Source organism: Ceratotherium simum, chromosome 24 (assembly GCF_057802395.1).
Source record: "Ceratotherium simum simum isolate JZ-2026a chromosome 24, ASM5780239v1, whole genome shotgun sequence".
Classification (NCBI taxonomy): Eukaryota; Metazoa; Chordata; class Mammalia; order Perissodactyla; family Rhinocerotidae; genus Ceratotherium; species Ceratotherium simum.
Window position 1 is genome coordinate 35518226 of NC_141923.1, and position 17186 is coordinate 35535411.

The 17186-nt window shown below is 52.3% G+C and overlaps 1 protein-coding gene across 4 annotated transcripts in view; it reads left to right on the top strand.

Moving 5' to 3' along the window:
• Window positions 1-1905: 1905 nt before the first annotated feature.
• TMEM229B (transmembrane protein 229B) overlaps window positions 1906-17186 on the top strand; it is a 43203-nt gene continuing 27922 nt past the window's right edge. For 2 of the 4 annotated variants that reach the window (XR_015556164.1, XR_015556165.1), the window contains exons 1-3: window positions 6401-6564; window positions 7377-7487; window positions 12194-13086. Coding sequence is in view for 2 of the 4 variants with exons in the window: in XM_087448344.1 (XP_087304470.1) it covers window positions 7473-7487; window positions 12194-12715 (537 nt within the window). In the remaining 2 variants the exon portion in view is untranslated. Of the gene's footprint in view, window positions 2022-6400; window positions 6565-7376; window positions 7488-12193; window positions 15917-17186 lie in introns of those variants that run through there. The other 2 variants (XM_087448344.1, XM_004426263.3) reach the window with 2 other exon arrangements.

Genomic DNA, 17186 nt, shown 5'->3' on the forward strand with positions numbered 1-17186 from the left:
CCACAAAGGAGCCTCATGCCCTCCGCACCCTGGGACCTGCTCTAGGGTGTCAGGGAGTGTCAGAGGGGGCTGGGAACAGCTTGCGCACTTGAAGGCAGAAGTAGGACCCCTGCTATACGATCACCTTCTCATCCAGCCCCCACCAGCTCCCTGGGGGAAGAGCCTACAGACTAGGAAGCAGGAGGTGTCCAGTGCCAGGCTGGCCCCGAGAGGGAGCCTGTTCTGACTGTTACGGCTTCATCTGCCAGGGTGGCACCTCAGCCAGCAACGGGCTCCCAGGGCTGACTACAGCGCCAGTGGCCTGTGCTGCCAGGATATGGGCTTTGGTTTCTGTTTCTTTTTGGTTTTGACTTGTGCTGTTGATGCTGCCTGCTTGGGGCCCGGGGAAGGGGAAGTGCCCTTGTGCCCACGGAAGTGCTGCGGGTGGGATTGAACCCCCGCAGGCACGGGGTCAGAGTGGTGCTGGGGGTGGAGTGCATGTTGGACATGCCCCATTAAAGCCCTTTCCTCCAGGTGATAGGTACGTGCCAGGGTGACCCCTGCCCACCATCAGGCAGGCTGGGAGAAGGGAGGAGGATGGACAGGCGGGGCAGAGTCAGAGGCTCCTGTCTGTGGAGGAGATGGGGAGAGACAGAGACAAGGCAGAGCACAGCAGCCCACTCACTTCCTACCCTCTGCCCTTCACTTTCCTTGGTGCAGAGGCCCCTGGGGAGAGACCTAGGGGGTGTACACTTTCCCTGCCCACAAGCATGTGTGCACACAGTGAATTTCAGGTCCCTACCCCTGCCCTTTCACTTCTCCTCCACTCCCCTGCTGCCTCAAAAGTTGTCCGCTTAGGGAGCAAAGGCCCGAGTCACCCCTGCTCAAAGAGCCTGCGGGTGGGAGGAGGGAGGAGGTGGCTGTGGGCATCAGCACGGGGTGGCATCTCTGTGATCCCCCCTGCGTGGCCGACCATGGGGGGATGGTGCCAATTCCCACCCCCAGTCACATACTGTTCTCGGTTTCTGAACAGCCGGTCTGTGTTGCTATAGGGCTGAGCTGGACATGCCCTCTGTCCTCGGGCTCGTGCAGATGGTGCTGCATCCAAGGGGTTTTCAGGGAAGCTTCATCACCTTCATATTAAAACAAAAAATGTCGGAATCTCCATCAAATGGTCAGGTCTTGGGGATGTTATTAAAAACATGTACGTGGCAAAGGGCATTATAAAGTCACATTTATATCAGCATGTAGTCAGTTACTGATATTAATAGGAAGGGCCTCAACAATAGCAGTGATAAAATCATAAAATGAAATAAATATTAGTGTGGTGGGATTGCGGGTAGAGGGGTTTAGCGCCCATTTTGTTGGTTTGCTTGTTTTTCTGCGTGTGGTTCTGCTTGACTCCCAAAATGCTAAACCAAATGTCCTGCCCTGTCTGCCTTCCACGAGGCTCTTGACCGCCCTTGAGAACAGATGTACCCACCACAGGGTGAAGGTGGGAGTGTAACTTGAAGCTAAGTGAGAATGGAGCTGGATTCTAAAATTATATCCCCTCTCAGATTTACAAGTGTGCACCCTTTCACTCATGGCGCAAGAAGCTCTAAGTCCCCACCCAGCGTGTGAATTGCCTGGGACCCATCCCAGGCTCTCATCACTGGATTAACCAGACCCGAGCAAACAGGACAGCAGAGAGGAGGTGGCAGGTTCCAGGAGAGGGGCCCTGGGCAGGATGAGTGTCTAGTGCTGGGCGTGGAGCCCGGGCCCTTGTGGTGTTTGCCTCGAGGCTGCCTTTCTGGCTGACCTGCTTGCCTGGAACTGGGGGCAATTTAAGCTAATGAACGCCTCCTCTTTTATTCCCAGGGACACATGGGAGCCGCCGGCCCACCAGCCGAGGATCGGCTGAGCCCTGGGGCTGATGCTTGCCCACACTGCTGAGAATGACACCAAGGCCCAGCCAGGCACCAGGACAAAGGTTAACCTGGGACACTCCTGGACGGCGATCCTGATGTCTGTTCTGAGCCGCACACTCAAGGGTGTGATAAGTGAGTATGTTACAGGCTCCCGGGGATCCCAGGCCCTTCGTGCCACAGCAGCAAGGGCACAGGTCTGGAGGTTCCGGTGCTGAGTCTGCTTCCCATCACAGGCCTGTCGCAGGGCTACAGTTCTGGAACAGGAGGGAAGTGTCCAGCAGTTTCAGGCCATGTCACGTGCTGGAGCCATCTTATACCCACATGGACTCTGAAAACTGGGCCAGACCCAGACTGGCTGACCTGAGTGATGTGAGATACCCAGCAAATAGGAGACAGCCAGCATCTCCCCAAATTCTATTTCTTATCTGTAGGCTCATGGATGCTCTGGGCCTCGGGCTTTACTTCTGTGCAGTGGGAACTATACCTCACCTAGGATTCCGGACTCTGCCAGGAAGCCATGAGCAGTTCAGGTGGCCTTGGGTAGAGCCTCCAGGGCATTGGGAGGTGAGGGATTTGTGGCACCTTAGGTGCCGTAAAAGCGACCACCAGGGCTCAAGAGGAGCAAGTCCTCTGATGCTTTCGCCACATTTCAGCGGCACCTCCTCCTCAGTCCAGCAGAGCTGCATGTAGGGCGAGAGGCCCCCACCTGGAGTCTCATCTGTGCTCACATGGCCTTTCTTTCCAGCCTCAGTCTCCGGCTTTTCCTTGATGACGCTTTAAAAAATGACAGTTGGTTGCTTTCCCAAGTCCCAGAGGCCTGTCCGGCTTAAAGGCTGTTCTGTCTGTACAGGGCAGGCAGTCCCACTGTGGAATCGGCGACCAGCAGGCAGAGAGCTCCCGGAAGGCCTTTTGCACTCCTGACTGGACAAGCTTTTATGAGCTGCTGGGCTGGTCCACAGGAGCCTTGAGCCTTAGATTCCACACAGGAGTTTGCAGGGAGGGAAAAGGGTAACCAGGTATTTCTCAGCTTTAGGGAGATCTTGACTCTACTGCCAGTTGAGAGTTTAAAACTCAGGGCTAGAATCTACTTTTCACTCACCCTGGGCTTGCAAAATCAGTTTGCAATTGGATGGTCTTTCAGGAAGTGTATTCTCGGGTTGATATATAGCTGGGGCAGTGTGAGTGAGCCTGGACCGTGGGAGTGGGGTGGGGGTGGAGAGATGGCCATGGAGGCCACAGTGGGAACGTGGTGACTCAGACGGGAGATCTGTTCCCCACATAACACAGAATTCCCCAGAGCAATCCACGTCATTAGCCTTAAAACTGTTGTACCCTTCCGTCTAGTGACCCCACTTCTGGTATTATTCATTAAGAAATCTTTCATTAGGAAATAGTCCCAGAGAAGAAAAGGGCTGAATTCTTTTGTTACAGGCATTAAAAAGATGTTTCTTGTGGTGTCATTGTAGTAGTGGAAACAGGAAACAATTGTTCTCCCTTTGTTGAACATCTAGGTTAAGTAAATTATAGTTTTCCACTTGGTGGAATATTACACGGCCATTAGAATAATGAGAACACAGGCAATATAACAACTTGGGAAAACGATTATGATACATTAAATGAAAATGTCAGGTTATAGAATAAGTACATTATGGTAACTTGTAAAATAAACACATGAGAAAAGATTGCAAGGGGGAAATGATAATGGCTGCTAGTTTGGTGGAATTATGAATGCCTTTCTTTCTATGATGCATGAATTTGCTTCTTTTAAAACTAAATTTAATCTGGATGAATACACAACACACCATTAGTAGTGACTTTCTGTAAGGTGCGAGATGATGGTTACTTTTGCTTTCTAAGTCATTCTTTTCTGTAATGTTTAAATTTCAGCTGTGAGCACATGTTACTTTTGTAATCAGGAAAAATAATAAAGATATTTTAAAATGCTAGAATTAAAATTTTTAAATGGCTATATTTCCCAAGAAAGAGGAGAAGAGAAAGGCTGAGCCAGCTAGCCGTTTATACCTGCCCTCATCAGTGCTGAAGGGCCTGCACCTGTTTGGGCCCATTCATTCATTCAACAGGTATTAGTGGGTCTTTCTGCCAGGCACGGTTCTAGGCACTGGTTCCCCAGCAGTGAACAAGACAGAGCCCCTGCCCTCATGGAGCTTTCATTCTAATTGGGGGAGATAGACAACAAAGTAGCAAAATGTCAGAAAGTAAAAGTGCTATGAAGAAAATAAAATGGGACGATGTGAGCGACAGGGAGGCTGTTTTGGACTGGAGATCAGAGAAGGTCTCCAAGGGGTAACGAGCTGAGACCTGAATGACCACAAGGAGGCCACGTGAGGTCTGGGAAGAGCCTTGCAGGCTATGCACAGGATGCCCAGCCTGCGGGCCCCGCCCACAGGTGCCCTTTGCTGCCTGAGCCCTGAACCTCTGTGCCAGGCTGACTCCATCCCCTAAGCCCACTTGGCCTCCTGCACCTGTCCGCTGGGATTTGCTTAGCATCTGAGGCCCTCTGAAATCCTCCCCCGCCTGCCTCCTCATGTGGAATGATTGCTCCTGGCACTCTGGCTGCTGCTGCTCCAGGCAGACAGCTTCTCTGGGCAGCCTGCACGCTGGTCACTGCCCTTGGCTGGCATTTCCGTGGTGGGGCCGGGCCATCTGAGATTCCCAGCAGCACTGAGGCAAGCTGGCAGTCAGGGAGGCTCTGGGTAGTATGTGTCCTGGTGAGAGATCTTTGAATGGCACATGCCTTGAGGCCCCGAGGGGTGGCTGCTGCCATAGTCTTGTGAGGGTCAGCTGTGACCCTGGAGGACCTTCGTATGGATCCTGCCAGAACTTGGCCTCAGAACAGAATTTGGCTTCTCAGAATAGGCTGAGCTTTCGGTAGCTCTGACACCCAGTTCTGAGCTTCATTGATGATCCACCTAGAAGCTCACATCCTTCTTACATCCATCCGTCTCTCCATATACCATCCCAGCCTTCCAGAAGCAGATACTCAGAAAATGACAGTGCCCTCAGAGGGGCCTGTAGTCAGCCTCAAGGGCAGTGTGATGTGCTGATTGGGAGTGAAGGCTCTGAGCCAGACTTGCTGGGTTTGAATCCCTGCTCTGCCTGTTATAGCTGTAAGAACGTAGGCTAATTATTTAGCCTTTCTCTACCTCAATTTCCCCATCTGTAAATGGGTGTGAGGACTATCTGAGTTAATACATGGCAAGTGCTGAGAAGAGTGCCTGATTATTACTCTTGTGACTTGGGAGGTGGAAGGAGGACCATCTAGGGGACTTTCCTGGGGATGCCCACAGGAAGAGAGCGTGGAACTCTATGGAGTCTGGGCCAGCCAGTGACCACAGGTCTTTTCCCCACTTGCTTCCCTTCTGGCTCTGTAACAAGCCCATGTTTTCCTTACCCCCTAACTTGATGACCCACAGGGGAAGCTCAGATCTTGCATCTTACACCCTGAGGTAAAGGCAACTGCCCACCCCTCATTGATTCCACTCACTTCCAGGACAGAGCCTACCAGGGGACTGGACTCAGGGTCACTCAAGCTGCCCCCCGACTGCCTTGCCCGCAGGGGGCCCCTGGAAGGGCTCTGCATCTCGGAAGTGTAGTGATCGTGGTGCCTGGAGAGGGGAAGTAAATGGGGCGAAAGCGGAAGGGCTGCCCGGCCTGGCTGCATGGAAGGGGAATCCCGATTTTCTAACACGACGCTCCTGTGGACAAAAATTCCCGGAATCATTGTGTTGTGGCACCTTAGCTTCCTGGAATGAGATGGGATTCTTTGGCAAAACCAAGGGCAATCATCCCATCTAGTTTTGTCTCTAGCCTTTTGGACTTTGTGGGTTCTCTTTGCCCCTCTCAACTGCTCGCTCTGCTCTCTGCCACCCCAAGGAACAGCCCAGCAGGATCTGAGAGTGACAGGTGAGACACAACCTTGGAGGGGCAGTGCCCTGCCTGAACAAGTCACCTTGAGTTCTGGCCCTTTGCTGGAACTCCATGTTCCGGGCCCTTTCGTCAACACGTCCAAGGGCTCTTGTATTCGAATGGTGTTCCCCAAAATCCCCTTGTGAAACTGTGCAGCTCTCCAAACTATTTTTTCCTGCTTTTGGTCTTCCCCACCCTCTCCTCCTCTTTACTCCACTCTGCATTTTCCTTCCTGGGCTGTCCCCTCTGTGTCATGGTCCTCAGGACGGTTGTGTTTGTCACCAGGAGAAAGAGGCGAACGTCCAGTGAGCTGCTGGTTCTTCCTGATGCAGGCTTTCCCAGGGCTCTGATCCCAGAGCTGAGCAAGGAGGTACTGGAAGGGTCCGGGGCAAAGGGCTCGGGTCGGGGGAGGCCAGGGCAGGGGTAGGGGTCTGTTGGGCCCAGCAAAGAGTGGGTGAGCCTGCCCTAGCTCAAAGTTTAAGCACGTCTCCTGTGATTATTAGAAATGGATTTGGGGAGTGGAGTTCTGAAAAATCCACCCGAGCCAATGCCTGCCTCTAATCTTAGCATCTGTCCCACCACAGTGGGAGCTGACGTCCCAGCTGATGACACTGTCTCATGCCCCTGTTCCCTGCCTTCACCCCCATCTCCTGGCCCCAGCCAGCACCTCCAGTTTCCCCCATTCATCTTGCGTGGACCAGGCGTGTTCTCCTGGCACGACCCTTGGACACGGCCTGACCTTGCCTAGGTATGCTTCCCCTCCACCTACCCCTGTTCTTCTAGGTAGGGAAGATTCCAGAAACGGAATCCAGGCCTTGGGCTTACCCTGTTCTCTCTCCTCCATCTTCTCTTCTGTTCAGCAGCTTGCCTGCTCCCTCTCTCTGACTGCTTTAATCTTGGTTTTGCTCCTAGGTTTTGGGGGGGGTCCAGCTCTTCCAGGTCATCTGCTCTGGGGGGTGGGGCCTCTGATTTGTCACTGACTGGGAAACTATTCTTAACTGTCCCAAGATGAGACTAAGAGGCAAGGAGAGCAGGACTTTAAAATCAGCATCAAGGTAGGGGGCTGACCTGAGTGATGAATCACTAGTTGTGTCAGGCTGCTGCAGAAGAGCACGTCTGAGCAGGAAGCCCCTTCCGCTAGATCCTGTGGGAAGGAGGAGCCAGGGGTGTGAGGGCGGGTCAGGTGGACAGACCTAAGTCCAAAGGGGCCCGAGCCAGGCAGAGGCAGAGTGGTCTCCAGGCCACCGTCCCGCCTGCCTCGATCATGGGCCCCTCCTCAGTCCGCAGTGAGTTTCCTTGGAGCCTGGGTCTGTTCTCTCCCCGGCCCCTGAACCCCAACCTGCCGGGGGTTCAGGATAGAATGAGGGTGTGAGAAGCTGTGCCAGGAAAGCCGGCCCTTACATTCCACCCTGCTTTTCAAGCCTGGCCTCGGAGGGGCTGGTTCTGAGACCCCTCCCCTTTCCTTAATCCCCCCTGGGCCACACGGAAGCTGGAAGCTCTCATCGACTCAGCTGAGGTTGGTTCTCCTGGAGTCTGCATGTGTGGTTGTTGTTTTCACAGGCTTGCTTGGCTGTCGGGTTGGTGCGCTGGGTGGAGGTGAAGACCTGACCTGCTTGGCAAGGAGGCTGCCCGGCTGCTAGCGAGGGCAGAGGCAGCATGACCCTGCCTCAGGTAGGAGGTGGTGCTCAAAGCGGGAGCCTGGCTCCGTGCCAGAAATGACTGCCACCCTTTCTTGAGCATTTGCTGCGGTCCTAGTGTGTCTATCAGCTCATTCATCCTCACAGTAACCCTGGGAGGTAGCCTCTCTTATTATCCTCACTTCACCTATAAGGAAACTGAGGCACAGAGAGCTCAGGTTAACATGTCTTGGGTCCCGCAGGTGGGGGGTATCAGCCAGGACGCAAACCCAGGCAGTTAGGGTGTACACCCTATTCAAACCTGGGAGTCATGGTTTGTTGTTGGGGATGGCTCAGGAGGGAAGAATCTGTGTTAACTTTACACGATTTCAAGTTTCCTTAGGTTCGTGTGTCTGGCAAATTCATTGAGCATCTTCTATAGACAAGGCACAAAGATGACTAACACATATTCATTCAACAAACATTTTAAAATGTTTATACAAACATGTATAAAAGTTACACATACTTGTTAGAAAAAAATTTTAGAGTAACAGAAAAATATAAAGAAGGAAATAAAAATCACTTATGAGGTTACCATCCAGGGGTGACTGTGGCTAAATGTTTTATATATTTACATGTATGTGTGCCTTTGCAGAATCAAAATCATGTTAAATATTCAGTTTTGAATCCTGCTTTTTGTCTCTTAACATTGTATTAAACAAACATTCATCAGGTGGCTGCTGGTGCTGGCCTTCAGACGGATCAGGAGTGCTGTGTCCCAGAAGTGAACTGGGTGCAGAGGTTAACAGGCAGGGCAGTGGACAGCGCTGGAGTTAGAGGCATTTAGAAAAGTCTTCACAGAGGAGGAGCTGGATCTTGAAGGAGGATGATGGCTTCAAGGGCCATGGGCTGGGGGTGGTGGCAGTGGTGGCAGTTGGGAAGGGCAGCCCAGGTAGCAAAAACAGCAATGTAAAGATCCAGAGGACAGGATCTAAGGCAGAGGTGGGTCACAAAGGGCTTTGCCAGCCGTCCCCAGGGGGCTGAGCCTTCCTCTCAATGAGAGATGTTAAAGATCCACTCATGGGCTGTAAGTGGGGAGAAGCATCGGATTTGCATTTTAGGAAGATTGCTGTTTGTATACAGTCTTTCATGGTGTCATGAGTGAATTGGAAAGGAGCAAGACAGGGCAGGGAGACCAGCTGGGAGACTATGGGAGTCATCCAGGTGAGAGATGATGAGGGCTTGAACCAGAGCAACAGTAATGAGAAAGAGGAAGGAAGAGAAGGAGATGGATTTCAAAGATATTTAAGAGGTAGAAAGGAGTTAACGGCTGACTTGGTTTGCTTTGGCCAAGAAGATGTTAGTGGGCATGACTTAACCAGAGTCTTAAAAAGCGTTGGTGCAGTTGGACTTGCTTGCTCTTGTGCCTCTGCCCTTGCCATGAGAAGAACATGCTGGGGCTAGTCCACTGAGCCTCGGTGAAGGATGAGAGGCAAGTGGAGCAGAGCATAGGACAGAGCCCCCAGAGGACTCACAGTCTCACGATCCTTGCAGCCAAGATCTTTCAACCCACAGACGTGTAAGCTGTAATAATAAATCAGAGTTGATTTAAGCCACTGAGTTTTGGGATGGTTTGTTATGTAGCAATTGCTAACTGATAAAGAATGTCTTCACTCTTGAATTGGATGCTTACTGTGTGCCAGGCAGTATTCTAGGTACTGGGGATGCAGTGCTGAACCAGACAGACAAGGTCCTTACTCTCAGGGAGCTCATGTTAGAGTGGGGATGCGACGGAGGAAGCTAGAATGACGGCAGAGCCTCTGGCTGCTAACTGGGTGTGTGGTGGTACCATTAATCAGGATGGGATCATAGGAGGAAAACAGGTTTTGGAGAAAAGATAATGAGTTTGATTTAGGAAAGGAGTATGAGGTGCCTGTGGGACATTTAGATGGAGGTGTTCAGGAAGGAGTGGGATACGCAGGTGTAGAACACAGAAGAGATCTCCAGCTGGAGACTGAAAGTTATCAATGTATAAAACAGAAGATCATGGACCAAAGAGAGACAGTAAGTGCTGTGGATATTTGGAGGAGGAAGAAAGGACTTGTGCCTGGGAAGATGAAAAAGATTTTTTTCTGAAGGTAACCTGTAACCTGGGTTTGTACTTGTGGAGGTAAGAGGAGAAAGGCACACGAAACACAATAGATAGGATCTGCAAAGGCCTGGAGGTAACACAGGGAGGGCTGGACTGAGAGAATAAGACTGCAAAAGTAGACTGGAGTGAGATCATGGAGAGTCTTGAATGCCAACCTGAGGATGCTGTACTGTTTCATTAGGAAATGGGGAGCCATTGAATGTTTTTGAGCAGGGGAGTGACATTAGGCACGCATGTCTAGGAGATGGGTATTAGTATGTAGTGGAATAAGTTTTGAAGAAGAAATCAAGAGATATGGATTCTAGTCTCAGCTCTACCATTCACTGGCCCTGGGGAATTGGGCAAATGACTTCTTTCTGAGCCTCAATTACCTCTCTTTAAAAATGGGAGTAAAACTACCCGCCCTTCATGTGAATCTTAATTTTGTAAGAACCAATGACAAGATGTGAATGAAAGTGCTGGGAAGACCACAAAGCAATGCACAAGGGTGGGTATTATTGTGACTACCTGCTTTAGCTGAAAGATGAGGCTGGGATTCTCAGACAGGTGGGCAGATGCAGATGTCACCTTGTTAACCTCTGTCCCCTCTCCCACCTCAGAGAGGGGATTGACAGAGATGTCAAGCCTGGTGTCCACTGGCAGCTGGCAGAGCTGGGATTCATGTTCTCGTGCCCTGGGTCCCCATTCTTGATGCAACCCTGAACTCTCCCACCCCATCCTCCACATAAACAACATGTGTCATTTAGAGAATGCCTGCTCAGGAGAGTCCTGTGCCAAGGCTGCAGAACAGAGGACTAGAAAAGAGTTGCTGCCCTCAAGAAGCACACAGGCTAGTTGGATCAAGGGGGCACGTGCCTCAAAATAGTAAATAGAATGGCACTGGATAAAGGGCCAAATGTGTGGTCCACATAGTCGCTGGTGGAGGGCAAGGAGAAGACAGAGAGGCTGTGGGTCAGGCCAGTCTTCGGGGAAGCAGGATGGGGCCTTGAAGACTGGTGGGGTTTAAAAGAGAGGAAGGGAAGGGAATAAGAAGTAGAAGGGAGGACTCTCTGCTCTGTCAGCCCACTGGTTTCCTCTCAACATTGAAACTAAACACCAAAACCCTACTTAATGGAGCAGTTAAAGACAAATGTGACCACAATGAGCTATCACTTCACACCCATTAGCATGGCCATCATCAGAAAACCAGAAAATAACAAGTGCTGGCAAGGATATGGAGAAATTGGAACGCTTGTGCAGTGCTGGTGGGAATGTAAAATGGTACAGCCGTTGTGCAAAACAGCAAGGCCACGCCTCAAAAAATAAAAATAGAATTACCATATGATCCAGCAATTCCATTTCTGAGTATATGCCCAAAAGAATTAAAAGCAGGGACTCGAACAGATATTTGTACACCCATGTTCACAGCAGTATTATTCACAATAGCTAAAAGGTGGAAGCAACCCATTAATGGATGAATGGATAAACAAAATGTGATAATATCTAGATAGATCACAAAGGAATATTATTCAGCCTTAAAAATGGAAGGAAATTCTGACACTTGCTACAACATGCATGAACCTTGAAGACATTGTGCTCAGTGAAATAAGCCAGTCACAAAAGGACAAATACTGTATGATTCTATTTAAATGAGGTACCCAGAGTAGTGAAATTCATAGAGACAGAAAGTAGAGTGGTGGTTGCCATGGGCTGGGGAGGGGATATGGAGTTAGTGTTTAATGGTTATGGAGTTTCAGTTCGGAATGTTGAAAAAGTTTTGGAGATGGATGGTGGTAATAATTGCACAAAAAGGTGAATTACTTAATACCACTTAATTGTATACAGTCATGCCTCACTTAACGATGGGGATATGTTCTGGGAAATGTGTCATTAGGTGATTCTGTTGTGCAGACATCATGGAGTGTACTTACACAGACCTAGATGGTATAGCCTACTACGCACTTAGGCTATATGGTACTAATCTTATGGGACCACAGTCGTATATGTGGTCTGTCATTGACCGAAATGTCATTATGTGGCGCATGACTGTACTTACAAATGGCTAAAGTGGTAACTTTTATGTTATGTACATGTTAACACACACATACACACACACACACACATAAAAGACATATGTGATAGGTTGCTTAGAAAGATCTCAGAAATATAAGTGAGGAGGAACGGTTTGAGAAAAAATGGGAGAAAAGATGGGGCTCCCAACGGATGGGCCTGGTGAGAAATCAGCCAGTAGCCTAGAAATGGGGGTGATTGGTGGGCCAGGACAGCCAACTCTTCCATCCACCACAGATAATCCAAATAAGTTATTATAGGGAATGGAGAAGACATCTCCTTCCAAGTAGCATTTGAGTAGAGTTGCTCAGAGGAAGCCAGTGGGGCTGTTCGTTTTCGTCCTTTCATTTCTCATGCCTGCCTGGCTAAGGTAAGGAATATGGAATAAAGTAATGAACATGGAGTAGGGTCAAGAATGTGACTGGTAACCAAAGAGAAAGGTGGAGGCAGGTTAGAAATCCCCTCCAGTCTGGTCACATCAGAGACTTGGGCGGGACGGTGGAAGCCGCAGGAGGGGCTCCCTCCCTCCCTCACCTGTCTCCTTTGTGTCCCCTCCGCAGCCGGCCCCAGTCGGCGCCATGGCTTCCGCCGAGCCCCTGACGGCGCTGTCCCGCTGGTACCTGTACGCCATCCACGGCTACTTCTGCGAGGTGATGTTCACGGCGGCCTGGGAGTTCGTGGTGAACTTGAACTGGAAGTTCCCGGGGGTCACGAGCGTGTGGGCGCTCTTTATCTACGGCACCTCCATCCTCATCGTGGAGCGCATGTACCTGCGCCTGCGGGGCCGCTGCCCGCTGCTGGTGCGCTGCCTCATCTACACGCTCTGGACCTACCTGTGGGAGTTCACCACCGGCTACATCCTGCGCCAGTTCAACGCCTGCCCCTGGGACTACTCCCAGTTCGACTTTGACTTCATGGGCCTCATCACCCTGGAGTACGCCGTGCCCTGGTTTTGCGGGGCCCTCATCGTGGAGCAGTTCGTCATCCGCAACACCCTCCGCCTCCGCTTTGACAAGGACGCCGAGCCCGGGGAGCCCGGCGGCCCCCTGGCCCTGGCCAACGGCCACGTCAAGACTGACTGAGTGGGGGGCTGGTGGGTGGGGCCCAGGGGTCTCTCATGGACCGTGTGGACAAAGGTACCAAGCTGGTGGGGTTGCCCTTTCTGTACAGCACAAGCCCTGCCCCCGCCGGCCTCAGCCCGGTAGGGCGCACACAGCCCGCACACCCTCCACTGTGGGCGGGCACTGGGGGCGTGGTCAGGAGTGGGGGCGTGGCCAGGTGTTGGCGGTGGGGTGTGAGGCAGCAGAGGGACTTGGGGAAGGGTCCGTGGATCTCAGCCCAGCTCGGAGGCTGGCGGCGGGAGGCCTGTGGCTAAGCAGCAACTGGACTACGTGGATGACTTTGGAAGCAGCAGGCCCTATCCTGGCTAAGGGACTCAGAGAATGGGCAGAAGGTGAGAGGCAAGGCCTGCGGAGGCTTGGGGCTGCTGTAGCGGCCGCCTCTCTCCCTCCCACCTTGTTTAGTCGGGCTTTGGCTGGTTCCATTAGGCAATATTCAGGTGCTTGCTTGCAACCAATACCTCCCTGGGGGCCTGCTGAGCTGGAGCCTAAGGAGAGACTAGGCAGCCAGGAGGCTGCTTGGCAGCAGTGTTGGTCTGCAAGGGCTGGGAGGCCTTCCCTTGGCTCCTCTCCCCTCCCCCAGGGCCCCACGCTGCTCCCTTGGCCTTCTGGGGGCCCCCCCTGGTGCTGGATTCCCACCAACCTTGGGCTTTTGGAGGTTTTAGTCCCTGTGTGTTCGGTGGCGTTTCCCCCTTTTCTCTCTTATTTTCAAGGCCTTTACCACTAGCAGCCCCTTTGTCCATGTCAATCACCCCACCCACCCCCATCCCCAGCTCCCTAGCCAACACAGCAGCCGCCAGAGATAGAACCCTGAGGCAGACCCCGCCCGCCCTCCTGCAGCCTTCCCTCTGCTATTTCTGCTGGCTCGGTGACTGGGAACACCTCGTCACCCCTGGTCTGATGGGCTGTGGCAGTGCTCGGGTGCTCTTCTCCGTGCCCCCTCCCCGCAGTGACCCAGCTGAAAACGAATAATACCCCCAACGCACAGTTAGGCCAAGATGGACCCCGTGAATCCACAATGGGGACCTAGAGACAAATCAATTCGGGATGGTGGTGGTGGGAGGGGTAAAGACACCTGACTGGTTAATTTTCAAGCGAGTCAGGGGCAATCTAGCTTTCTAGGGGATGGAGGTGTTGGAGACCCATGGAGAATGAGGGCGAGAGAAAAAGAGGAGGGCCTTTCAGCTTTGGGAGGGTCTTTGGAGCATCCTTAGTGGGAAGGCCTCAGTTCTGATTCTGCAATAGCCCCAGCCCTGCAGCCAAACCTCCTCAGGACTTCCCCCATCCCTACTCCTCCCCCGCAAGGCTTTGACCCTTTGAGCTCCTTAAACAGTATTAACCCTGCCATGCTCATGGTCGTTGTCATCTCAGTTGCTCTGCCTTCCCCCGTGACAGGTCCATTGCTGGCAGTGGACTGGTGAAATCCTCACTCCAGCCCACTTCCGGCTCCGCCCCCAGCTCCCCGAGGGGAGGGGTCTATCAGAATGGCGGCCTATCCGGTGGTACAGTCTCTTCTTGACCACACTAGGACTCTTAGGTAGAAATTAACCTTTCCCTTTTTATAGGTCATTAAAAGGTGATAATTCCACCCGTGGAATCTCCTCTTGCTGGGCTGCAGCTCCACCTAGACCTTGCAAACAGCACCAGCCAGGGTGGGGGTGGGCTGGGGGTGGGCAGGAGTGGTGTCCCGGATTGGGAGAAAGGCTGGGAGACTTTGTGCAGTTGACCCTGTCCAGGACAGGAAGAAGGGTGTTTCCCGGCCTCTGCGGCCTGGCCAGGCTCCTCAAATCCAGGGATGAACTACATTCTCCAGGAGCCAGCCCTACCTTTGACCTTACTGTGACCCCAATTCCAGGGCCCTGGAGCTTCCAGGGATTCAGGCTTCCAGTGGAGGGGTAGATTGCTTTCCAACTACAGGTGGAGGGGATTCCAGAGGGAAAATATTGTCTGGCTTCTCTGTTCCATCTAGGTCATTGTTTTGTTGGTTCTCTCCCCCAACTCTTCATTTTATCTCAGTCTCCCGGACCCCAACACTCCTCCATGTGGGCCCCTAGACCACACCGCCCACCTTTGCTCTCCCCTTCCACGATAGAATCTGGTGGTCAGCATGTTGATGTCTCCCAGCATAAGGCCTGCATAATTCTCAGCCAGAGCAAGCCCTTGAATGGCCCACTGGGTCTGGCCACTCCAATTGTTGCCTCATGGGCTTTCCCTGGCACCATCATCTCTCTGAGCCCTATAAACCCAAGTGCGGGAGGTCTCGGAGTAAACTTGCCTGCCTGGCAATTGGCAGAGCATTGTGTTTCTGCTTCATCCAGGTGCCCCATGGCTCCTGTTATCCCTAGTAGAGCGCAGAGCCCCCAGCAAAGGAAGGTGATGACCTGGGGCTTGACCACAGGATCTGCAGGCTCAGAGCTCACCAGGGGCAGCCCAGACTTCAACTTTTGCTGTTTTGGGTATCTTCAGGGCCCCAATCCCTTAGTGCCCAGGGACCCAAAGTTTGGAGTAATCCCAGCCCTGCCAAGCAGTAGGGGTGCTGGCGGGGAGAGTCTGCTTGCTGTTTATAAACCTCTGGTGTCCTGGGCCTCTCTCCACTGGACATGGCAGCATCTCTGAGTTACAGATGGTCATGTGCTGCCCTGCATGGTTGAACTGCTTCTGATGTCTGCTAGGCATCCTGTCACATGTGCCCTGTTCCCTCTGATGCCAGTGAGTCACAATGGCCTATGCCTATGCTTATTCACAGCAATAATACCTGGGGAGCGCCCATGGGGTCCTTTTGTCTGGTCCCTCCCTCTCTGCATGGGTCTCCTGGAGAGGCAGCGCTGAGTGGGTCAGTTCCTGGGAATCTGTGTTTACGAAGCTCTGGGCTGTGCAGACATCATCGCAGGGGATGCAGAAGGGAGAGAGGCCCAGCCCTTGAGGAGCCATGGCTAAGGCAGGTGGATTACCTTCCACCCTGAGGCCACCCCAGACCTGGAGGAGCTGCAGGTCTTGGCTCTGCAAAAGGGCCTTGGAAGTGGGTGGGACTGTCTCCATACTGCGGAAGCTCTTCAGAAGAACCCCCGGCTGGTTGGTTCGCCCATTGCCTGCTCTGTCTCCATTGGTCTCTGTCTCTTCCTTTTGAAATTCGTGCACATGAAATATACTGGTGTTTGTGTGTCAGGACTGCCTCTGACCCGTCTCTGTGTCTTCTATTTTGGAGCCCCTGTCTTAGGGGCTGCTGGAGGCCAGGCCCTTCATGGGCTGGCATCACACTGTCCTGAACCAAGATGCCTGCTGTGTGGGGCCACCCTGTTGGGAAGGCGGGTGGCACTCCTTGCTAGTCCTGTTCAGTCTACTCTGGCCCTCTCTGGTAACCTGAATTCTCCACCCAGCCCCAACTCTCCACTGGTAGCATAACGTGGTCCAGGCCTTACTTTGGCCCCACGCACCAGGCATATGGGGAGGCCTGGGTGGCATCCAGGTTGGCTACAGGTTAGCTGCATTTGCTCACGAGGTGAGCTCCTCTCAAACATGCCATGACCTGGGAAGTGTCATGGGATGAAAGGGGCGAAGGGAGGAGGGTGAGATTACCTCCAAAGAGCTGTACGGCCAGACCCCTTTTCATTACATCAAAAGTCATGCTATGAAGAAGAGAGCTCTGCCCTCCTCCGTGGCAGCTCTGCTTTCCCTGAGAAGTGCATGTGGAGGCAGTAATCCCTCCCTACTTTGTGTGCCTCTGCTCTAGCGTCCCTTGTCCCCCACCCCCATGCTCCTGCCCACTTGCCTACTTCCTACTTTCCATTCTGGGAAGATGATGGAGGGTTCAGAAGTTGCTCAGTCAGTTCAACTAAACCCAAATGGCCTGGCCTCCCTGCCACAGCCACTGGTTTTCTGGATGGAATAGACAGTGTGCTTTCTGAATCATTGGGAAGGCCCTCTGCCTCCCCCACTCGAAGGTACTCATTTCTTTGACTGAAGCTTTTCCCCTTATACAAATAAGCAAGCATAAAGCCCCAGCAGTCATTTACATGTTAGTATAAACAAATCTAAAAGGCTATTCCCTAAGAGCAGGTATTTATAGAAAGAAAGAGGCAAGCATACTGAAACAGCGTCTACCTTATGGAGCTTCAGAGAAAAGGCAAGAGGTAGGGCTCAGAATAAGGAGTCTGAGGGGACCCAAGACCCTTCTTAACTGGCTGGCTCCTTCTATACTCTATTCAATGAGTGCCTTCCTTTCTTGATACTTTCCTTCCTCACCTCCCCTGTTCCACCCCTCACCCAATCCAAAGGGACCTTCTGATCACACTGCATTGAGAGAAGTGCCCCAAGAGAGTTAATGCCAAGGACCGTGGCTGCTTTGTCTGAAATCTGCCCAGCCTTTCCAAAAGCCTAATCCTTAATTAGTAACAGTGAATGAATGACCATGGCCTTGCCTTGCCTTCCCAGGGTG